This window comes from Camellia sinensis, chromosome 12, assembly GCF_055761805.1.
Source record: "Camellia sinensis isolate YWXY chromosome 12, ASM5576180v1, whole genome shotgun sequence".
In the NCBI taxonomy this organism is placed as follows: Eukaryota; Viridiplantae; Streptophyta; class Magnoliopsida; order Ericales; family Theaceae; genus Camellia; species Camellia sinensis.
Window position 1 is genome coordinate 101,363,639 of NC_138972.1, and position 24,727 is coordinate 101,388,365.

The 24,727-nt window shown below is 35.3% G+C and overlaps 2 protein-coding genes and 2 long non-coding RNA genes across 4 annotated transcripts; 3 read left to right on the forward strand and 1 right to left on the reverse strand.

The window, feature by feature from the left end:
- Positions 1-306: 306 nt before the first annotated feature.
- On the forward strand, positions 307-2,652 carry LOC145804668 (uncharacterized). The gene is made up of 4 exons (XM_082899431.1): positions 307-681; positions 771-911; positions 1,549-2,314; positions 2,528-2,652. The coding sequence occupies exons 1-4, from the start codon at positions 628-630 to the stop codon at positions 2,635-2,637; spliced, it is 1,071 nt and encodes a 356-aa protein (XP_082755557.1). The 5' UTR covers positions 307-627; the 3' UTR covers positions 2,638-2,652.
- A 91-nt stretch (positions 2,653-2,743) lies between these two features.
- Positions 2,744-3,363, forward strand: LOC145804669 (uncharacterized). Its single transcript, XR_014346918.1, has 3 exons — positions 2,744-3,016; positions 3,112-3,196; positions 3,285-3,363. It is a non-coding gene; the product is annotated as an uncharacterized LOC145804669 (long non-coding RNA).
- Positions 3,364-3,415: 52 nt separating this feature from the next.
- LOC145804230 (uncharacterized) lies at positions 3,416-4,167 on the forward strand. The gene is made up of 3 exons (XR_014345854.1): positions 3,416-3,749; positions 3,865-4,004; positions 4,085-4,167. It is a non-coding gene; the product is annotated as an uncharacterized LOC145804230 (long non-coding RNA).
- A 1,041-nt stretch (positions 4,168-5,208) lies between these two features.
- On the reverse strand, positions 5,209-9,126 carry LOC145804670 (uncharacterized). Its single transcript, XM_082899432.1, has 2 exons — positions 6,963-9,126; positions 5,209-6,389 (listed from the first exon to the last, which is right to left on the reverse strand). Exons 1-2 carry the CDS (start codon positions 8,050-8,052, stop codon positions 5,338-5,340), a joined length of 2,142 nt encoding a protein of 713 aa, XP_082755558.1. The 5' UTR covers positions 8,053-9,126; the 3' UTR covers positions 5,209-5,337.
- Between the last annotated feature and the right edge of the window lie 15,601 nt (positions 9,127-24,727).

Sequence of the window (24,727 nt, forward strand, 5' to 3'; positions counted from 1 at the left end):
CTCCGAAATGGGCAAAATGGCCTACGGCCACAGAATGTAGCCCACGGCCACTGAGAGATGGTCTACAGGACCTCTCCCTCCCCTCAGGAAAAGAAACAGAGAAAACCGAGTCTGGTTCGTAAACCGAGGCAAGGCACAGAAGAGGGTTCGGAAGTCCGGAGGCAGGGCTCGCAGCCAAGACTCTGAAACTTCTGAACGAGCACAATATGCAATATCACCAAGCGCTCAATCGGTGACGTCTGAGTCTTAAGGTCGGTCAAAAATGGGGTGTCTACAACAACAAATGACATGACCTTGATTTTTGGTTTGGAAGGAGGTAAAGGAGCCATGTCATTAAGATACTCTAAAAAGCCAAAATCTGCATTCCTCAGGAGAAGATTCCAAAAGGACACAAGGCTCACTGGTCCTGTTCTTAAAAATGCCTTGGTCAAAGCAATGAAAGGCAAGCAACCAACTGACTTCAAAGATGTAGCAATCATTGTTACATTGTACTTGTGTCTCACCCTATTTTTTGCAACAAGTGGGAATTCAATAGGTTGGGTTTTTATAAAGTATGTGGAACCTCTTGAATCAATGAAATAGTATGATTGGCCGGAAGCAATCACATCAACATTGATTGATTCTATCATGGCATTGCACAGAACTCCAGAAAAAGTTACGGGGTGTGTCATTGCATTGCTGGTAAGTATAATATCCATTCAAATTTGCAGTTATCATACTTACAAATTTGTGCGTTTACAAAATTTTATTTACTTTCATTTTCATCACAGTATTGGCTATGTGAACATGCAACTATCATTGACTCAGAAGACAGTAACACAACAGACTTCCCAAGATGTGCCAAGTGGAACCTTCAAACCTTGACGAAACAGCTGCAGAAGACACCAGTCCACTCTCTTGCACCTCGACAGGTTAGATTCCTATTGCTACCGAAATCTCAGTGAAATTTCAAAATTTCTCTGACCACTGCTTTGTTTCCCTCCTTGTGCATTGATTGATTAAGATTAATTTTCTCTGAAATATCAATTTCTGTTTTCTTCTTTGTTAACCACTGGTCTATTTCTGCCATTGTAATCAATTTTCTCTGCCATCCAAATTTCTCTGACCACAATTGTAACACATTAACTTATATGCCCTGATTCATTTTCTCTAATATCTGAATTATGTTCTTTGTTACATAATTTTCTCTGGCCCATCAAATTTTATCTCCTTGTGTATAATTTTCTCTGCCCATAACTTGTGTGCCTTGCATCTTTGATAAACACTGTTTATTTCTACCCTTCTAATGAATTTTCACTGGAATTCAAATTTCTCTGACACAAATATAGTAAAACATTAACTTATAAACACTGTTTATTTCACTGTTTCATAATTTTCTCTGCCCCATAAAATTAACTCCATGTCTCTAATTTTCTCTGGCCCAATACAATTTTCTCTGAAGTTTGTTTCCAATTAGTATCATTTAGATGAATTTTATTTTCCTTATTTGAATTTTTTCTCTCAGTGAATTTTGTAACATTTCTCTAATAAAAGAGTCTCCTGTTACAGATTGATAACAAGCAGCTAGTCAAAAACCCATCTGAGGAGTTCTGTCTTGGCAAAAAAATGAAGAAAGAATTAAAAAAGGCAATTGTCATATTCAAGGAGACATTACAAGATCCATCTGAAGATGGAGGGAATGAACAAAAAGAAGGCAACACAGAAGAATACGAAGCCAGCAATGAACAAGAACATCAAGCAAGCAACACAGAAGAAGAAACCACCAAAGAAAGTGAAGAAATAGAACCAGAAGACAAAGAACAAAATGAACAGAAAGAAGAAGACAGTGAACAAGAAGATGAAGATGAAGATGAACAAGAAGAAGAGAACAAGGATGAAAGTGATGAAGAAGAAAATAATGAGCCGATGGACCAACAACATGATGGCATTTGTGGCTCAACAATGCATCAGCCTGAAGAATTTGAGGAATCAAAGGATGCCCAAATTGCTGATCTACGTCAAAGACTGAAGGCACTGTCTCAATCTAAAAAAGAAGAAGACAGAAATTGGATGGAATTACTTGCTGAAAAGGATATTTCAATAAGAATCCTGACATCACATAACTCAGAACTTCAAGAAAAAGAAAGCACAATCCGAATGAAACTAAGGATGTTGGAGGTTGAAAAAGCAGACGATGCAAAAACAATTCAACAGTTGAGGTGTTCAAATTCGGAGCTTGAAACTGAAAATGCCAAATTGCATGAACAAGTTCAAGAACTATCTGTCCAACTAGCAACACAACCATACCGAACACCAACACAACTTCAACCACAAGGTCAGTGAAAATCTTGAGCCACAAAAAGTTATGTCCTTGTGCCATCATAACTCAGAGAAATTTATATTTATTATAATTTTCTCTGTCATTGGTAATTTTCTCTGGAAGTTATATCTCTCTCAACACATTAGTTATATTTCTACTGCTCATTTCATTTCTCTGTATATTTTCTTATTCCATTTTTGGGGCTTGTTTGATTTTCACTGTGTATAGTTGGAATGCAACTGGAACAACAACCAACAACCCAACAAGAGCAAATGCCACACAAACAACAACCGAAACAAAAGAAGAAACTCTATGGTAACTGCAAAATATTGAATTAAATAAATTTACATATTGAAATATCATCTGTTGCTTCAGAGAAATTTCACTTTTCCTAATATTTTCACTGCCTACAGTCAAAAAAGATCCAACCTCAAGGATAAAAAATTTAAAGGCAAAAGAAAGGAAGGAAAAGCAGCATGATCCAGAATTCCAATATCCGAAAGTTGCGAAAGTGACTAGAGCTTCAAAACAAGCTGCAAAACAAGTTGAGCAAAGCACGAAGGACAAAGAAGTGCTTGATGCTGATGCATACGTCTTGCCTCAACCTATAAACATCACAAAATCTTGGGTCTTTCCACAAACTCTTCCCATTTCAAGATTGATAAAAGATCATATAAAAGACATCTTGCAGCACATATCAAATGTGTCTGGGCTTGAGTAAGTACAACAAACAAAATAGAACATAACAAACAACAAATTACAAACTTATGTTGCATTAACAACAATTCAATCCCTTCTTTGTCATCTTGTAGAGCTTTAATTTGGACAAGTGAGTTGAATATCATTACCTTTGAAGACATTGGAAACCTCATAAAGCAAAAAGAAATTGCCAACAATGTAAGTCTTTCCCTTTCATCAACATTTCTCTGCAATGTTCCATCAGCCTTTATAAAACAATATTACAATTATAAATCATATTTTTCAGGTCATTGATGGCTATGGAGAGATCCTTTTGGCTGACCAAATCAGAGAGAAACAACAACCAACCTCATTTTTTTTCACATCAATGTGCTTAGTATGTTACTACTATTTTATTTGATTTTCTCTGGAATTTACTTTCTACTTTCTCTTCTTAATATACTTCTTGAAGTCAGTTGTGTCACTAACAAAACCATTTTTTGATTTTCTCTGAGCACAGAATTTCATCAACATGACAGAAAATCAAAGTTTTCGAGTGTCCTTATTTGACAAGCATATTGAAACAGCATGGAGGAACTATAGGTTCCTCCATTTCCCAATAAATACTAGAGGTAATGAGAAGTCCACACATGGAAATCACTGGACCTTGCTTGTCCTGGACAAACAAGACAATTTATGGAGGTTCTACAACTCACTGAGGCCAAGGAGGGATGATGCAGAAGACAAATATGTCAAAGATGCAAAACAATTGGTAACGAGTGCAAATTTCTCTGATCCATCATCATCTTTATGTGATGATAATTTTCATAGAATCCCATTGACTTGTCCGTAAATTTCTCTGTTATATAAAAATTATTTTTTTGCAGCAAGATTACGTGGAGAATTTTTTGAAAGCTTGTCTTGAAAGAGACGCTCAATCACAACCCTCTTTCAAATTAATTAACTCACAAAACACAAGTTATGACTTTGAGTATGTCAACAATGCTCCACAACAAGAAAGCGATTCGTAAGTTTCATACATCTATAAATAAGATAATTTCAGTTGCATGTTTCTTAAAACTAACCATACCTATAATTTGTATGCAGTCTGGATTGTGGCCTCTTTGTCTGCTATATAATGAAACAATATAGCAAGCATGAACCTATCAAATCCAAATTGTCCACACAAGAGATATGGTTGATGAGGGCAGAACTCATAGAGTGATTTGTGACCGAAGTTGGCCGGTCATGGACTGAACCAATTGAAATACCCCCAGAAGAACCACAAATGTAATAGTGAAACTAGTGAAAGGAAGACAATGTACATATCCACACAGAGAAAATTGTCTCACATATATGTATATATCCTTTCTTGTTGATACATTGTAGGAATGATGATCCTTGACGTATATGTATATATCCTTTCTTGACTAATCTAAATTTCATTTTTTTTTTTTTTAATTTCGACTAATGTAAATTTCAACAATTGTCTGCCAGAGAAAATTGTGTGCAGAAATTTCTCTGGTATAAACTACCAGAAATTCACAGAGAAATTTAACTTGTATCGTCCCAAGGGGATGCCTATATGATCATGTAATCTGTAAAACTTTGTGTTGGTACAAAACAATCATCAAACTCAACAAAACACAAAGCACACAGTAATTTTATCTGCCACTGGAAAATTTCATTGCATGAATTTCAAATTTCAGAACACAATGCCCATATAGTTTTCTCTGATGGTGAAAAATTTCTCTGGATGAAAATTTCTCTGGCTTTGACACAAATTTCTGAGTTCAAGTGAGTCCAGAGAAATTCTTCCCTGGTCCAGAGAAATTCTCAACTCAGAGAAATTCCAAAAGAGCTTGATTTTGTTTCTTGGTTGTACAATAATTTTTTGAATGCTCTGTCTGCTGTGCACATTTCTTGAAATGACTGATATGAAGCTACCAAAAATTTACAGATAAATTTAACTCATATCTCACCAAAGAAGGTGCCTATATGATCATTCAATCTCTAATGCACTGTGTTAGTACAAAACAATTATCAAATTGAAAAAACACAATCCACACAGTACTTTAGTCTGCCATTGTCAAATTTATGTGGATGAATATGAAGCTTCAAAACACAACACACAGAATTTTCTCTGCCATAGGAAAATTTCTCTGGATGAATTTGACAGGTACTACAAACCCACTGCCTATAGTATATATCAACAAACACACTTTAACTGATATTGAAAAATTTCTCTGGATGAATTTGATTGATATTATTATATACACTGTCCAAAAAATAAATTTCACAAAACAAAATACACAAAGTAATCATCAAATGTATTATTCCATCAATAAAATGTATAATCCTCAACTATTTAACAAAGGTTCCTTGCATGTCCTCTTATTATGGTGACCAATACTCTCACAACGACTACACTTAATCACCCTTTTAAACTCTCCAGTAGAAGCAATTCTGTTCTTCTTCGGCCTCCCAGCAGGTCTCTTGCTCAATGGAGGTAAAATCATAGCATCTTCAATGCTACACACAGGTTTTTCAACAGTTGGAACTGGGCCAATCGAAAAGGAGTATGCTTGACGATACATATCAGCATGAAAAAATGGTTCAACAAATGAATTCAAATTCTTTCCACTCCTAAAAATTGCAGCAACAGCATGTTGACATGGATACCCATTTATTTCCCATTTTCGACATGAACAAGTTCTCAACCCAAGATCAACCATAACCGAAGGAAAACAATGCACTTCAAAGACATTATCAGATGATAAACTCACATTCCATGTCCTCCCGTCCAAAAAAGACTTCTCCAACACACTATCCATACGATGACACAAAATTTTATTCCATTTACTAGAGAGCAGCCTCCTATCAGACCTCATATTCATGATTTGCAACCGTATCATGTCCACCAAATTTGTTATTGGCAAGTGCCGAGCTTCTCGTATCCATGAATTGAATGACTCAGCAACATTTGAATACATCTCACCATAACGTTTCCCTGCAAAATATGCATCACTCCAATTTTCATATGGTAAACTTCTCAAGAAAATACTCACAATGTCTCCTCCCTCACTTTTTAACTCATTTAACTTGAAATGAAATGATGCCTTTGTTGGAGCATATGCACATTCTGAAAACTTGGACACAATCGTCTCCCTAACCAAATTTGTGTTTCCACATGACAACTTATCCCTCAAATTTCTCTTTAGATGTTCCAGACAAAATCCATGAAAGCAGTTAGGGAAAAACCTAGCAATTCCCTCCACAATTCCACAATGTCGATCTGATATGAAACTTATCACCCTTTCTGATCCTAATACTCCATATAAATGTTCAAGAAACCAACACCAATTGTCTTTATTCTCAGCATCAACAACAGCAAAAGCTACAGGAAAAAAACCTACAAAACAAATAGGAACAAGCATATTAGGTACACACATGCAGAGAAAAATAGAACAATAAACAACCAGAGAAGTTTGACACTGCCAACATCCAGAGAAAATTCACACATTGGCAACATCCAGAGAAAATTGACTTAGTGACCAGCTACAGAGAAAATTCACACAACCATAATATACAGAGAAAATTCACTTAGTGACCACCTACAAAACAACAGAGAAAAATAGAACAATAAAACAACCAGAGAAGTTTGACACTGCCAACATCTAGAGAAAATTCACACATTGGCAACATCCAGAGAAAATTGACTTAGTGACCAGCTACAGAGAAAATTCACACAATCATAATATACAGAGAAAATTCACTTAGTGACCACCTACAGATACAATTCACACAATGACAACATCCAGAGAAAATTCATACACTGACAAAAATCCATTGAAAATTCTCACAGTGGCCACAACAATAGAAAATCCACACAGTGGCCAAAACCAGAGAAAATTCACATTCACTCAATTCCTACATGTATAGAAAATTCACATACTTAGATAAAAATAGATATATTTACAATTACCTTCATTCCCATCTTTCCCCGTTGCAGCAAGCATAACTCCTTTGTATCGTCCTTTCAAAAATGTTCCATCAAGAAAAAGCAATGACCGACAATATTTGAAACCAGCAATGCATGCATGAAAAGCCACAAACACTCTTTTGAAACGCTTGTTATCTTCAAAATCTAACTCAAAATGACTCCCTGGATTGTTCTTCAATGCCTCATCAAAATACCACCGTAATTGATTAAATGACAAACAAGAATCCCCATATGTACTATATTTTGCTTTTTCAACACTCAACCAACCACAGTTATAACTAATTGAGACCCCATACTTGTCTTTCATTTCTTTCACAACATCCACTGGACGAGTTAAAGGTTTTGCACTTACCTCTTCAAGTATCAGCCCAGAAACCAAGCTGGAAGTCATCCTCGAATGTTTACTCGTATGAACCGCCACACCACACGTATGTTCATTGTTCAAAGTCCTTATGTAGAAGAACCCATTTGTTTTTTCAACAGAAGCATGTACACGCCACATACACCCCCTTGATTCCTTATATGCACATTCTGCCGTAACCCTCAGCTTGTCATTTTTAACATACGTAAACTGAAAACCAACCTCAATAGCATACTTGCATAAAAAAGTACGGAACTCAACCACACCACCCTCAAACTTTTGTCCAACACTCGTAATATTATTCCGCCAACTAGCCGACAATAACACCTTTTCTTGGTGAGAACAAAACTTAGAGAGTGAATTCCTTTCAACATCCACCAGCCTATCACACTCACCATCCACAACATCTACCCAATTAGACCCCACTTCATCCTCTTCATCAGAAGTACTACATTTACTAACTGAAACATCAACTATATCAACACCGCGTGCACAAACAACCCTCAACATATTCAGAAAATCAATATTATTTCGAACCATACAATTCGGATGGCCCAAAATAGAATATGAAATACACATAGTCTCAGGTTTCAAATTCTCCCATGTTTTACACAAAATGCCAACCAATTCCTCAAAATTCAATTCGCATGAAACATTAATGACAATAGTATCATTCCCATATTTGCACAGCAACAACACTGCACTGTCCATTGAAACTGAAACAAAAAACAACAAAAAAAATCACAGAAACACTTCACAAGAACAACATAAATGTCCAGAGAAATTTCTAAAAATTATAATTTTCTCTGAACTTAAAATAAAACTCCAAAGACATCTACAAACTGATATTCACCTTCAAGATGATAAAAAACAAAATCACAGAAACTTAATGAATCACAGAGAAATTTACTGCTAACAATTAAACACAATTATAGAAAAAAAATCACATAGAATACAAGTCCAGAGAAATACTTTTCTCTGAACTACAAACTGAAAGTGAGTAACAAACTTACAATTTTCTCTGAACTACAAATACAAGTATAGAGAAATTTATGAACTTACATTCACTTTCTCATATTCTATCTCCATTACAAACTTCTAATAATATGTCCATATGCACTTATAATTTCCTCTGGACTACACAAACAATAGTGCAGAAAATGAAATTTCTCTGGTTTGAAAAAACATAGAACACAACTATAATTCATCAGCATGTTGATAAAAAACAGAGCACCAAAAATGAACTCTAAACATCAAAATCACCTACACTGTCAACACTATCTGAAATTGATCAAAAAACAAAGAATGAAAAATTAATTCCAAAAATAAAAATCAACTCTATCAAGCTGGCCTCTCTCTAAACAAAAATCAAAATCCATTTGGAATCTAAATCGAAAACAAACCTAATTCAACTCAACTCAAAAACCTACGCGATCAACACACTGTCAACACTCTTTCAAATTGATTAAAAAACAAATAATAAAAAATTAATTTCAAAAATAAAAATCAACTCTATCAAGCTGGCCTCTCTCTACACAAAAATTCAAAACAAATATCAAAATGCATGTGCTATCTCCATCGAAAACAAACCTGATTCAACTCCACTGAAAATCTACGTGATCAATACACTATCACACCACTGAAATCTCCGACGAAATCTCCAACAAAATCTACACGATCGTAGCAATCTTTCTCGTCAACTCCACTGAAATCTCCGACGAAATCTCCACCATAAAATCTCCACTGAAATCTCCGACGAAAACTCCGACAAAATCTCCACTTCAAATTCGGTTTCCAAAATGTATCAGTTAAGTCAACCACATAATATTCAAACAAATTTATGTTATAAAGGAAGGGTAATTTAGGTACTTTATAACCTAAAATAAATTTGAGGGACCTTAGCCATCAAAACATATTATAAAGGACCTCTCCTCATATCAAAAGTAGAAGAGGGACCTTAGGCCAATTTTCCCTAAATATATCATGTTAGTGACCAAACTATCATCTTCTTCAATTACTTCTATTTTAACATTTTTATATACTTTTCATAATTGAGTTTTTTTTTTTTAATTATAAAAGTGAACGTTCTTTATTTTTAAATGATATTTTGTGACTTTTTTTATTAAAAAAAAAGTAAATTCCCTTTGTTTTTAATCATAACTAAAATGAATCTAAGAATTATAACAATATAAAAAATTTCATAAGATTAATCAACAAAAGAACATGAATCTAAAAACAACTGTTGCAACATTCATTCAATATCAATGGTGATATTGAAAAATATAATCTCTTATTTAATAAAGTCTATCATGGATACTTGATAGATAATAAGTAATTAATGAAAACCAGTTAAATCCTAAACAATATTTATTTGAGTTTTGTAAATGGATAATGCTATATGCACCAATTAGTGTACTAATTACACTAATTAGTACACTAATTGATACATGTAGCACTGTTCGTAAATAGAGTTTTGTTAACAAGTGCTAAGAACACTTGTTAATGACACATTAAATATAATTAATTACTCCACTATCATAAAAAAGAGGAAAGACAATGAATAGAGTTATATTAGGGACCCAAAATAAATTACCAAATGTTCTATCAAACCTCTCACATAGGTGTGAGACTCATACAAATTACATGTATGTGGGTCCCATACCCATGTGAGAGGTTTGGTAGAACATTTGGTAATTTATTTGGGTTTCTAGCATTTTCCCAATAAATATATTTTTATTAAAAGACTAAATTATGTTTTTATTTAATTCCTTCTATTTTAAAATTACACATTTTTTGTAATAAAGTTTTTTTTAAAATATATTTTTAATCATAAAAGTAAATGTATTTATTTGTAAATAACATTTGGTGGATTTATAAAAAATAAATAAATGCTCTCTATTTAAGAAAAATGAATCTAAAAAAAAATAATAACAGACATAATTTTTTATATTTTTTTAAAATAAAGGCATATAAAAATTTTAAAAAATAAAGAAAAATATGTCCTTTATTTTTTTTACACCATATAATTTAATTATGATTGAAAATAGAAGGTATTTAAAATTTTAAAAAAAAATACACGAGATGTTTTTTAAAAATAAATGTATTTACTTTTATGATTATTTTTTTTTAAGCTTTAAAATAGAAGAAATTAGAGAAAATGATAGTTTAGTCTCTAACAAAAACATATTTTTTGTCTTTTCTCTTTTCTATGATAATGAAAATGACTAACCATATTTAATACATACTTAACAAGTGCTATAAGAATACTTGTTAACAAAACCTTGTAAACAAGTACCTTAAAGCACTAATTAAGGCTGTGTTAAATAAAACTAATCACTTCCAATAATGTAGAATTTAGAAAAAGTAATCAATGTTATATCAAAAACAATTTAATTGTTTTATAATAAGTTCTAAATATTCTCTCTTTTGAGTCATTTTTTAAAAATATTTTAGAACCATTTTTCAACTATAAAATTTTAAAAATTAGAAAGTTGAGTCAAAAACATTTTCATTAAAAACAAAATTAAAAAAAATCTATATAAAAAAATACAAAAATTAAATTATGTTCTTATTTTTTAAAATGTTTTTCAAAAAATTAATAGACATTTTGAAAAGAGAAAAAAAAAATTAAAAACAGAGTAATTTTTTTTTAAAAAATTACTAAAAACAAAAATAAACTCTTTCTTTTAAAAATATACTGGCATGTCACCCGTGCTATGCACGGGATAAAATAATATATTATTTATTAAGAATAAGATAATTATGTTTATTTTTTTGTAATTTGTCTCTCGTAAATAAAATTTTATATAGAAGTTTAAAAATTTTGTTTCAAATGTTCCTTTACTATAATATATAGTATTGATAGATTAAGATTGTTGTATTGACAATTAACAATTTAAATTATGTTTTGTTATAAAAATAAAAAATAAAGAAAAGGACATAGTTCTAATACTTCACTATTTTAGAATAAAAATATATGAATTTTAAAAAATTGTTATATTGGTTTTTGAAAGGGAAATAATTAAAGAAATTTTAAAAACTTAATGAATAAGAAGAATTATCGTAACATGTAATTTAAAATATCAAAAAAAATTAAAAATGAGTAAAAATTTTTAAAAAATGTGATTACAATAAAACTAATGCCATATTTATTAATACGTGTAATTTTATTTGGATATTTTTATATACTTTAACATGATTATTTAAAACCAAATAAAAATATTAATAATTTTGAGTTTTAAAATATGATTTTATAGACTTGCTATATATTAACTTTTCGAAGGAATATATTGGAATTTTTTTACAAAAATTGAATATTAGTCATTGAACAAATCTTATAAGATTTAAAATAAAATTTATAGTAGGAAAAAATTAATGATATTGCAACATATGCATTTTAAAAATTTTAAACTTTGAAAAAAAAAAAAAAAGATTAGTAGTGCTCTCCGTCAACTACCAATTAACACATATCATGATATCAAAAAAATATTAAAAGTACTTTTTTTTTTAATGTAATGATATACAAACATAAAATCAATACAAAAAACTTATTAATAATGTTTTTGTTTAGATTTTGATCTATCACTTTATAATAAATGACATGTTTTTTATTATACAAATGACCCTATCACGCCATTTTAGTATAAAAATTCTAGTAAAACAATATTAACCAACAAAATATAGATAATGATTGGTAGAGAGGAGGGAGAAATGACACACAAAATATGAAATGCAAAAACAAAAAAAATGGTCATAGATAAAAAAAAAAAGAAGAAGAAAAAATGGTGTACCTAAAAGATAAAAGAGTATGTTTAAAATATAATAGATTAAATACAAACTAACCTCCAAATTGTCTCATAAAAAGAAAGTTAAAAAATAATGAGTTTCATCATTCCATGAATGTAATATTTATAGGGCGAGGAAGACATGAATGGCTTGGAAAAAGTATAATGCATGATAGCTAGTATTTTTAGATAAAAGAAAGAATTGGTTAGAAAAAGAGTGTATAAGAATAATTTTTTTCATCTTTCCTTTTCTAAATTATAAATCATGGAATCATTATAAAAAAATAATAAATTATGAGATGTTAAAAAAAAAAATATACATAGTATAGATATGTTTAAATTTATTTAGGAATAAAATTGTGTTTAATTATGGAATAGAGAGAGAATCTAGATATAAGGTTTAATTTTTATTTTATGTTAGGCTTAATTGTAGGTTTATATAGATCAGACCAGTTGTGAAAGATATTAATAGTATACATCTTATGGGAGGTGAGAGAGTTTCGTTTTCATTAATTTATTTTAGGAGAGAAAATGGTGCATGAGATTTATATTATTTTTAAAGAAAGGCTTGATTTATTTTGAGAGGGAGAGTGTGGTTGAGAATTGTTGCTTTTTTCTTCCTTTCTTTCTTTTTACTAACAATATATTTGCACTAAAATTAAATAATATTAATTTTTTTTATAAAAATTAAAAATTTAAAAATTAGATTTAAGGTTTTGAAACACTTAGAGCCTTTAAGATGAAAAATTACTTTGTTATAATATATAGCATAGATAGATAGATTATGAAATTTAGGAAAGAGATAATTATTAGAGAATAGATTTTAGGAACTTGTAATTCAATTATTATTTTTTTAAATCTATAGTTACTTTGTTAGCCAATAGTATTATTTTTAAAACTACAAAAATTAGCAATTTTAAATTATTATTTTTTTAATCTATAATTACTGTGTTAGCCAATAGTACTATTTTTAAAATTACAAAAATTAACAATTGTGGTTTTACGTTTTTTTAAATCTATAATAATTTTTTTAAAATAGATAATTATTTTTTTATGAGATGAGATTTGTATTTTTTTTTTTTTAATGTGTAATGTTTTTTTAATGTCTTTTTTTTTTTTTTTTTTGAGGAATATGTTTAGTTACTTTGTTATAAGATGAGATTTAGGAAGAGAGAAATATTGGGGGGAGAGATTTTAGGGATTTGTAATTCAAAATTTTAAGTGGTTTTTTGTTTTTTTTTTAAATCTATAATTACTTTGTTAGCCAATAGAATTATTTTTAAATATTTTTAAAATCACAAAAATTAACAATTGTGAAATGAGACTTTGGAGCTCTCACAAGCCTTCTCACTAAAAACTCTATTTTCCTTGTATAATATATAGGTGACTAAATCAAACACTTAATTCCATTTAAAAAGAATGTAAATTTTTAAAACATGATTTATTATTTTAAAATATATATATATATATATTTTTTACATCATTCATTGAAAAGGATATGGTAAGTAAGTTACATTATACAAGTTTAATCAATAATTTTTGAAACTAAAAAAGCAATAATAATATGTAAAAATTATTTTTTTTCAACCAAACATAAAAAAAAAAAAAAACAAGAACTAAAAAGTAAAATTCTGAAATTCTAAAAAAAATCAACTCAAAAGAAAGAGAATATTTTGACGTTATTACAAAAAAATTAAATTCTTTTCGATAAACCATTCATTATTTTATCTAAATTCTATATTAGTGAAAGTAATTAATTTCATTTAATGCAACTTTAACTAGTTTCCTAAGGACACTTGTTAATAAACGATGGTGCTACATGCACTAGTTAGTATACTAACTAATGTATCAATACTAGTTATGACATTATTATTGGCCTCATTCATTAATCACATTACAAATTTCAAAAACCTTTAAAATTATGCCACATCGTAAATTGATAGATTAGTTAGTACACTAATTGATACATATAGTATTATTCATCAACAAAACCCACGAATACTTAATAAGAAGTAATTAATAATATTTTATTTTATTTAATGAGTCTACAAACTTAACAAATTTTAAATAATAAGTTAAAAATAAAAAATTATTATACATCTAATTTAATTAATAAATTTAAAATATAAAATTATTCTCAAGACAAATTAATATAATATTAAATACACCTTATCAAGTACGTGGGTTGTTAGCGTTAGCCTTGTTTTTAAAATTTGACAACTAACACCATTTTTTACCGCAATTTCTACTGCTTACTCACAATAAGAATAAACACCATCATAGCATAAACCTCATTCTCATTGTGAGTAGATGGTAAAAAATATAATAGAAAATGATGTATCCATAGTCTTATTCATTCTTTTTAGACTAATGCTAACAAATGCCCGTGAGGAACTAGTAAAAATATATTTAATATTTTATTAAATTATTTAGATACATTTTTAGTTAAATATTTCAATAACTTCTAAATTTATATACAATTATTTTATAAGATCTTGTTAACTTGTAGCTTTAGAACATATAGTAAAAAAGCATTTAATGATTTTAATTACTTTCACTTGTATGGAAAATTATAAAACACAAATAAACTAAATTTGATATAGTGTCAACAACCATTTTTTTATTTTATTTATATATATATATATATAATAAAGTAGAACGGTTTTTGAAAAAATATAAAATATATCAAGATACATTTAGTTTCAAAGGCTCAGATCAATTCTGATAAACATCAATGGTTTAGATGGTGCTTTGATTCCCGTCCAAATACTCTGTGCTCTCTCCCTCTCCCACCTACCCACGTCTCATCCCCATTCCCTCCTTATCTCTCTCTCTCTCTCTCTCTCTCTCTCTCTCTCTCTCTGTTTTTTTTTTCTACCCACCATCTTTGCTCACTCTCAACACTGCCTCTTCCATTCTCTCTCAATGATTTCTGTCTCTCACTCTCTCCCCCTCTCTCTCCTTCTCTCGGGCTTCAAGTCACAACCTAGGGTTTTCGATTGAGAACTGTGAAACTCTGCTTCGATTGGCTCACTGAGTTGGCTCCTCCCACTACCACAGCCACCATCATCATCATCAACTTCCTCGCCTCTCCCCCTCACTCCTTTCTCTCTCAGTGGCTTCAAGTCGCAACCCTCTCACTCGCTTTCTAAAGGCTAGAGTTTCCGATTAAGAACTGCGAAACTGTGCTTCGATTGGCTTACCGAGTTGGCTCCTCCCACAACCACAGCCACCGTCATCATCATTAACTTCGAACCCCCATTGGAGCTCTCTAGTACCTCTCTCCCCCTCTCTCTTTCTCTCTATGCTTCAAGTTTAAATTGTTGTTTGTTAGTGGAATTGAGGTCTACATGGTTCATGGTTTCTAGTTTAGCATCATTTCTATTTCTGGTTCATTTCTGTTTATCATCATTTATGGTTCATGGTTTATTGTTTGGTGAAACATAGCTACTTCAGTTCTCTCTCTCTCTCTCTCTCTCTCTCTCTCTCATGCAATACTTCAATTGTGTATAATCGTTCAACACCAAACCTGAGGCTTTAAGGTTTGATTGTTTATTTGGGTTGAATTTTATAACGATCCCGGTTTTCCTCTCATTGGTTATTGTATTCCGGACTCGGTTGTTGTATTTCGGACTCAGTTCCGTAGATGTCGGTTGTTACATATGTTTCATTTTCGTCCTTTAATTCTTTGTATTTGAGTTTTAGGATGTGTTGGGCAAGTTTGTAACAAGTTGGGTATGTTTTGAAACAAATTGTTGCTGCCTAGTTTTTGGTGTCTTCGCTCGAGCGAGGCTTTTGTCGCTCGAGCGAGCTCTGTGTTTTGGTTCCTTCGCTCGAGCCAGGGTTCCTTCACTCGAGCGAGAGCTGAGTGGTGTGTCTGTTGGCTCGAGCGAGCATTCTTGCGCTCGAGCATGCGTCTGCGTCTCTTTTTGACCTGAAGGTTGTGTTTCTTGGCTCGAGCGAGCTTTCCTTCGCTCGAGCGTGCTTCTGGGTTCCAGTCCTAAAGCTTCGTGTTGTTGGCTTGAGCGAGGCTTTCTGCGCTCGAGCGAGGTTTCTTTGTGTCTGGTCGCTCGAGCGACCACTCCTTTGCTCGAGCGAGCCTCGAGTATACCAGTTCGCAGCAGCAGCTTCTTCTTCACTTTTTCACCATCTTCTTTGCTTAAACCCTAGCCCCGGCTGCTTCTCTCTCTACACACTCTCTCTCTCTCTCTAAGATTTTATCTACTTCTAAAGTGTTTCTACCCTAATCTCTTTGTAAGAAAGATAGAGGGTGGCGTGGGCTTCACTTTAATCTGAAAAATCGTGGATTTGGAGCACTTTGAGTCTTCTTCATCAACTCCTTTGGGCTTCTAACTTCGAGGTAGGGATACCCTAGTCCTTCTTATGAGTTTTGACATAGATTTTAGTCATTTTGTATAAATGGTAGATTATGGTAGCTTTGGGAAAGTTAGGGTTTATTTTAAAGTTACAAGAAAAAATGGGGTTTTAAATTGTTAAACTCCATGTGTTTGTGAGACCTTGGAAAATGGAATAAATGCTGTTAAATTGATAAAATTGAGCCTTAGGGTTGATATTTGAAAAATGAGGGAAATGCCCTAATCATGTTGAGTAATTAATTTGAATAATTAATTTGGGAAATATGAAATTGAGTTGGAAATCATGAAATTAGGAAATGATGGAATTGAATGATGTAGTTGGATTGATTAATCACTCACCTATGAAATGTTGATAATTTATCTGTTTAGAAATAACTGCTTTGGGCTATTGGTGGAGGATAGCCTTGATTGTTATAGATACTATACGTTGATTAGGGAAAATTGAAACTAATCAAATGTGCTATGTCATTGAATATGACGGTTGAATTGCCACATTGTATATGTGCTTTGCTTGATCATTGTATATGATAAGTGTTTAAATACATTGCATATGTATATTGTTTAAGAGGAGATAGGGGATGCACTTCATGGTTTGGGAGGAGATAGGGGATGTACTCCTAAACCTGTTTAGGAGGAGATAGGGGATGGACTCCATTGTTAACTAAGTTGGCCGGAGTGTCTAGGGTGAAAGTCCTGAAATCTTAATCCCGTTTGCATAACGTGGATGATTGAAGTATTAGAAGTATTTTAATATGAGTTGTACTCTCATTTGAATTGTGAAAAAATGGAAGTGTTTTAATATGAGTTGTAGTCTCATTTCAAGTTTTTGGCTAGATAATGAGCCATGTTTATGAATTTGAATTGGATAAGTAAAGAAAAGTGGAATAAATCATGGAACTGGGAAGTGTTGTAAATTGGTTTACAAGCGTTAACCGTTTATCGAATGCTAATGTTTTAGTTATTACTCATATCTGGTTTAGTATATCTCTGCTGGGCTTTGGCTCACCCTATATGGGACATCATTTTCAGGTTCAGGTGATATGCCACCTCCAAGGACGTAGCTTGGGAGACTTAGAGGCAGAAAGATCTTTTTGTTATTCTCTTTTTGGTATTACATGTAAATTCAAGCCAATGGCTTATTTTGTATAAAGAGTTAGAACTCTTCTTTTGTTATACCCAAGTGTTGACTTGGAAAGTTGTAAGCCTGTAGGGCATTTACTTTTGTTGTCAACATGTAAAACTTTTGTAATAAATGCTCTGATAAATGGAAATATGCTTTATTCTCTTATGTCTATGCATGTCAAGAAAGTTGGGTTTTTATATATTATTTTGAGGGCGTGACAACTTGGTATCAGAGCGTATCGGGTTTGGATACTTTGGGTACGTGGGAAGTGGTTAGTACCACAGTGGGTTTGTCTCGCTTGTTAGAGACTTAGATGTGATGTTATGTGTTTATCTGATAACATGCTTATGTGACTATATGGGTATGGAATTTAGTTTCTAGGATGTTGATTGGATCCTTGGGTTTCTGGGAGTCCTGTTGGAAAAGCACTTGATCAATGCTGTTTTTAACCGGAACTCTAGTAACGCCATGGGACTATCATTATCTGGAAATGAAATTCGTAAGTGTTTATGTGCTTATGTGCTTACGTGGAATGAATTACTGTTGTCCAATGTTTTAGGACGCGAGTGAAATAGCTTCGGCACATTTCTGAATGTGCTAATGTTCTTCGTTACCTTTAATAGGATGTCAGCACGAAGACGTGGTGGTAGGCGAGGTAGGCCTAGAAGGCAGGAGATGCCTATTCCGGATGAAATTCTGACGCAGCAAGAGGGTGTTGGTCAGTCCAATATGGCTGAGACAGTAGGTTAGCAGGCCATGGGTGCCTTAGCCCGCGAGATGGCAGGAGCATTGAGGGAATCCATGGACATTCTCAGGGCTGAGAATCAAGTCCAGGCCCATGTTGCTGAGGTAGGGCCTTCTTTCTTGAAGAGGGAGTTTTTTCGGTCTAACCTGGATGAGTTTCTGGGAGATCCTAAAGAGCCACTTTAAGGCTGATGAGTGGCTTGAGCAGATGATGAAAACATTTGAGATGCTAGGCATCGAAGACGGAGCCTTGAGGGTGACCTTGGCATCCTTCCAACTGAAATGAGACGCGAGTCAGTGGTGGAAGTTTGTTCGGGGGCGTATTGGAGCGACTTGGGAGGCTTTTGTAGATATTTTTCAGGACAAGTTTTTGCCTCCTGCGGTTAGGGAGAAGTTGAGGGATCAGTTCTGTCAGCTCAAGCAACTGAATACACCAGTGGCTGAGTTTGAGGCTGCATTTACCAGTTTATCTAGGTTCGCACCTGAGCTAGTGGCGTCTGAGGAACGCCGTTGTCTTGAGTTCGAAAAGAAGTTAAGGACCGGGCTCAAGGTTAGGGTTGCTAGGTCCATGACTCAGGAGTACGAGAGCCTTGTGGATGTTGCGGCCCATCTTGAGATTATTATGCATGAGGAGGAGGATACGATGAGGGGCTCCAAGAGGGGTCAGGATGGCCAGGGGGATGGTAGGAGGCAGAGAGGTTCTAACCCTCAGTAGTCCCAGGGTGCGTTTGCTAGGTCTACCTTTCCAGTGCCGAGTTCTGGTTATGGGAGAGGCAGTCAAGGAGACTTTACTTGTTACAAATGTGGCCAGCTGGGCCACAAGTCTCCAGCTTGCCCGCATAGGGGAGGAGGACACAAAGCAGCTTCATCTTCAGCTCGTCCTCAGAGCCAGAGTCAAGGCAAAGGCCAGCCGCTCTCTTATTACCAGTGTGGTCAGGCGGGGCACCTAAAAAGGTTTTGTCCGCAGTTGAGTGGCACATCTGGTACATCTGGGTCGAGGCAGAGTTATTAGCTAGCTCAGTCTGTTCAGGCCTCAAGGGCCAATCAGGGAGTCTCATCGTCCCAGTCTGTGCAGCAGTCTTTTGCTCCGAGAGTAGAGCAGGTAGATCAGAGACCTTCAGGGCGTGTGTATGCTGTTACCCCGCAGGATCTTGTACCGGCTCCATCTGTTCTAAGAGGTACCTTTTTGTTTTACAACTCGGTTGCTAATGTGTTGATTGATACGGGTACATCCCATTCCTTTATATCTGCTGCATTTGCATCTGTTTTGGGATTGGAGTTGGCGCAGTTAACATCTCCTATTTGTGTTGTATCACCTGTTAGGGGTGAATTGATTTTGAAACAAGGGTGTAGAGGTTATGATATTGAGGTCGCCAACCGCCGGCTTCCATTTTCTTTTGTAGTTATGGCCATGTCAGGTTTTGATGTGATTTTGGATATGGATTGGTTATTGTCATACCGGGCTGTTATTGATTGTTACCGCCAGAGGGTCACTGTATGTACCTTGAGCGGGGATTGTTTTCATTTCTTGGGGGATCGAGTTGGTAGTGTTTTGCCACCAGTGTATGATCCGCGAGGGCGGAGCGAGCTTAGTTGTCTTCTCGCTAGCTGTATGAGTAATGAGTGTGATGAGACCCAGGCTGAGTGGTCGAGAGTGGTTTGTGAGTATTCAGATGTTTTTCCCGAGGATCTTGTTAGTTTACCACCTCATCGAGAGATCAAGTTCTCTATTGATTTAGAGCCTAGCACGGCACCAATCTATATTGCACCGTATCGTTTTGCCCTAGCCGAGTTGAGTGAGTTGAAGATTCAACTCTAAGAATTGCTAGATAAGGGCTTTATCCACCCTAGTACTTCGTCGTGGGGAGCACCGGCCCTCTTTGCTAAAAAGAAAGATAGGGCTTTGAGACTTTGTATTGATTACCGAAAATTGAATCGGGCTACGGTTAAGAACAAGTACCCTATGCCTCGTATAGATGATCTATTTGACCAGTTGAAAGGGTCCCGTTGTTTCTCTAAGATAGACTTGAGATAAGGTTACCATTAGTTGAGGGTCAGAGAGGAAGATATCTCGAAGACGGCATTCCGTACGCGGTATGGCCATTATGAGTTTCTGGTGATGCCTTTTGGGCTCACCAATGCACCGGCAGTGTTTATGGACTTAATGAACCGGATCTTCAGGGAATTCCTAGATCGTTTTGTGGTCATCTTCGTAGACGACATTTTGATTTATTCACCTTCTTAGGAGGAGCACGAGGGACACTTGAGAATGGTGCTGGATTTGCTTAAAGCCCATAAGCTGTATGCTAAGTTTGGGAAGTGTAAGTTCTGGCTAAGAGACGTAAAATTCTTAGGCCATATAGTCTCCGGGGAAGGGGTGTCTGTTGATACATCCAAGATAGAGGCAGTGTAAGATTGGGCATAGCCTAAGAATGTTTTTGAGATCCGTAGTTTTCTAGGATTGGCCAGATATTACTGTCGGTTTATGAAAGATTTCTCCAAGCTAGCTTCGCCTTTGACTAGATTAACGTGGAAAGGGGTCAAATTTGTATGGAGAGAGACTTGTGAAAAGTCGTTCCAAGAACTTAAAGTTAGACTTACCACCGTTCCAGTTTTGATTATTCCGGTGAGAGGTTTGGGTTACGCAGTGTATTGTGATGCTTCACGAGAGGGTTTGGGTTGTGTGTTGATGCAAGAGGGGAAAATGGTGGACTATGGCTCGTGGCAGTTAAAAACACATGAGAGAAAAACCCTGGAATTTATTGAAGATTATGACTTCGAGTTGCATTACCATCCAGGGAAGGCCAATGTTGTGGCCGATGCCCTTAGTAGGAAATCCATAGGTGATGTAGCTTGTATAGCCATCCGGGAGTGGGAAATGTTGGGTGCACTTGGCGAGCTTAATTTGCTTCTAGGTGAATCTGTCGAGTCTGCTGCCTTGTTTTCTGTAGTTGCGCAGCCTACACTTGTGAATCGAGTATTAGAGGCAGAGAGAAGTGACCTTGAAGTAGAATCCCTCCGGGAGAAGATCTCCAGTGGGAAGGTTGAGAAGGGTTTGACTGTATATCCCGACCTAAGCGTGAGGTACCGAGACCGTCTGTTTATGCTGGAGTCTTGCCGAGAGGAAATACTCCGAGAGTTTCACCATTCACGCCTTGCGGTGCATCCGGGAGGCACTAAGATGTATCGTGATTTGGGTCGCCAGTTTTGGTGGCGGGGTATGAAGAAAGATGTGGCAATTTTTGTGTCTAAGTGCCTTACTTGTCAGCAAGTGAAGGCCGAACATCAGTGGCCAGCGGGTTTGTTACAACCCTTGCCTATTACCGAATGGAAGTGGGAGCATGTCACGATGGACTTCGTTGTAGGTCTTCCGAGGACTCAACGGGGTAATGATGCTATTTGAGTGGTCATGGACCGGTTGACTAAGTCAGCGCACTTTTATTTCTATGCGCGTGAGAGACTCGGTAGATTACCTTGCCGACTTGTATATTCGGGACATAGTGAGGTTGCACGGGGTTCCAGTGTCAATCGTCTCAGATAGAGATCTGCGCTTTACTGCTAGGTTGTGGCAGAGTTTGCAGAGTGCCTTGGGCACTAGGTTGACCTTTAGCACGGCTTGTCATCCTCAGACTGACGGGCAGTCCGAGCGTACTATTCAAATCCTTGAGGACATGCTTCGAGGCTGTGTCCTTGACTTTAGTGGGACATGGGAGAGGCACTTGCCCTTAGTGGAGTTTGCCTACAACAACAGTTTCCAATTGAGTATTGGTATGGCACCGTTTGAGGCCTTGTATGGCCGACCGTGTAGGTCTCCAGTGTGTTAGGCCGAGGTGGGTGACGCACCTTTGTTGGGCCCGGAGTTGGTGCGGGAAACGATGAAAAAAGTTGAGCTTATCCTTAGAAGGCTTGTTACAGCCCAGAGTCGCCAAAAGAGTTATGCCGACCGTAGGAGGAGGCCTTTGGCATTTGAGGCAGGTGATCATGTCTTTTTGAAAATATCACCTAGGCGAGGTTTGATGAGGTTTGGGAAGAGTAGGAAGTTATCCCTCGGTTTATTGGCCCTTTCGAGATCCTGGAGAGGATTGGCGAGGTTGCCTACCGTCTAGCTCTACCGCCGCAGTTGTCCGGGGTGCATGACGTGTTTCATGTTAGTATGCTTCGGAAGTACGAGCTGGATCCGTCACATGTATTGGATTGGACTGACTTAGAGGTTGATCAGGATGCATCGTATGAGGAGAGACCGGTGAGGGTCTTAGATAGACAGGATCAAGCCTTGCGAGGCAAGACCATTCCCTCGGTAAAAGTTCCGTAGAAACATCACGGGGTGGAGAAAGCCACTTGGGAACGTGAATTGGAGGTCCGAGAGAAATATATGGATTTATTTGTGGATGTTTGAACATATGATATATATTTTGTTGTATTGATAAACTTTAAAGAACATTGAATATGTCTTAAGTTGTAAAACGTTGTATGTGTTTCGGTTTATGGAAGTATTATTGAATATGCCTTGAAAATGGAAGTTTAATTTGACATTGTATATGTTAAATGTATTGTAGAAATGCAAATATATCATTAACATTGAATATGTTATGGAATGGTGGACTACGGTATTGGAATTTGTTGAATTTCAAAGAAAAGCATGTTGTTAATACATATTGAATTATATTGTGAATTGCCTCTTGAAAAGAGATGGGATGACCAGTAATGGGTCAGGATGTTAAGTATTGAATTGTAATATTGTTGAAGAATTGAAAAATCGAAAAATCACTATTTTGAAACTTATATCTAATTTCGGGGACGAAATTCCTTAAAGGGGGGAGGTTATAGCGATCCCGGTTTTCCATCCATTGGTTATTGTATTCCGGACTCGGTTCCATGGATGTCGGTTGTTACATATGTTTCATTTCCGTCCTTTAATTCTTTGTATTTGAGTTTTAGGATGTGTTGGGCAGGTTTGTAACAGGTTGGGTATGTTTTGAAACAAATTGTTGCTGCCCAGTTTTTGGTGTCTTCGCTCGAGCGAGGCTTTTGTCACTCGAGCGAGCTCTGTGTTTTGGTTCCTTCGCTCGAGCCAGGGTTCCTTCGCTCGAGCGAGAGCTGAGTGGTGTGTCTGTTTGGCTCGAGCGAGCATTCTTGCGCTCGAGCATGCGTTTGCGTCTCTTTTTGACCTGAAGCTTGTGTTTCTTGGCTTGAGCGAGCTTTCCTTCGCTCGAGCGAACTAGGACTATGTTTTGGGTTTCTTCCCTCGAGCGAGCTTTCCTTCGCTCGAGCGTGCTTCTTGGTTGCAGACCTGAAGCTTCGTGTTGTTGGCTCGAGCGAGGCTTTCTGCGCTCAAGCGAGGTTTCTTTGTGTCTGGTCGCTCGAGCGACCACTCCTTCGCTCGAGCGAGCCTCGAGTATACCAGTTTGTAGCAACAGCTTCTTCTTCACTTTTTCACCATCTTCTTTGCTCAAACCCTAGCCCCGGCTGCTTCTCTCTCTACACACTCTCTCTCTCTAAGATTTCATCTACTTCTAGAGTGTTTCTACCCTAATCTCTTTGTAAGAAAGATAGAGGGTGGCGTGGGCTTCACTTTAATATGAAAAATCGTGGATTTGGAGTACTTTGAGTCTTCTTCATCAACTCCTTTGGGCTTCTAACTTCGAGGTAGGGATACCCTAGTCCTTCTTATGAGTTTTGACATAGATTTTAGTCATTTTGTATAAATGGTAGATTATGGTAGCTTTGGAAAAGTTAGGGTTGTTTTTTAAAGTTACAAGAAAAAATGGGGTTTTAAATTGTTAAACTCCATGTGTTTGTGAGACCTTGTAAAACGGAATAAATGCTGTTAAATTGATAAAATTGAGCCTTAGGGTTGATATTTGAAAAAAAGGGGAAATGCCCTAATCATGTTGAGTAATTAATTTGAATAATTAATTTGGGAAATATGAAATTGAGTTGGAAATCATGAAATTAGGAAATGATGGAATTGAATGGTATAGTTGGATTGATTAATCACTCACCTATGAAATGTTAATGATTTATCTGTTTAAAAATAACTGCTTTGGGCTATCGGTGGAGGATAGCCTTGATTGTTGTAGATACTATACGTTGATTAGGGGAAATTGAAACTAATCAAATGTGCTATGTCATTGAATATGACGATTGAATTGCCACATGGTATATGTGCTTTGCTTGATCATTGTATATGATTAGTGTTTAAATACATTGCATATGTATATTGTTTGGGAAGAGATAGGGGATGTACTTCATGGTTTGGGAGGAGATAGGGGATGTACTCCTAAACCTGTTTGGGAGGAGATAGGGGATGGACTCCATTGTTAACTAAGTTGGCTGGAGTGTCCAGGGTGAAAGTCTCG

What these genes read in the sequence shown, in the direction of transcription:
- LOC145804668 (XM_082899431.1), top strand. Translation starts at nt 628, where the DNA reads ATGGCATTGCACAGAACTCCAGAAAAAGTTACGGGGTGTGTCATTGCA. An exon ending in ACTCTCTTGCACCTCGACAG is followed by an intron (nt 912 to 1,548) that starts GTTAGATTCCTA and finishes CTCCTGTTACAG; the next exon opens with ATTGATAACAAGCAGCTAGT. An exon ending in AACACAACTTCAACCACAAG is followed by an intron (nt 2,315 to 2,527) that starts GTCAGTGAAAAT and finishes CACTGTGTATAG; the next exon opens with TTGGAATGCAACTGGAACAA.
- LOC145804670 (XM_082899432.1), bottom strand. Translation starts at nt 8,052, where the DNA reads ATGGACAGTGCAGTGTTGTTGCTGTGCAAATATGGGAATGATACTATT. An exon ending in GGGGAAAGATGGGAATGAAG is followed by an intron (nt 6,390 to 6,962) that starts GTAATTGTAAAT and finishes TTTGTTTTGTAG; the next exon opens with GTTTTTTTCCTGTAGCTTTT.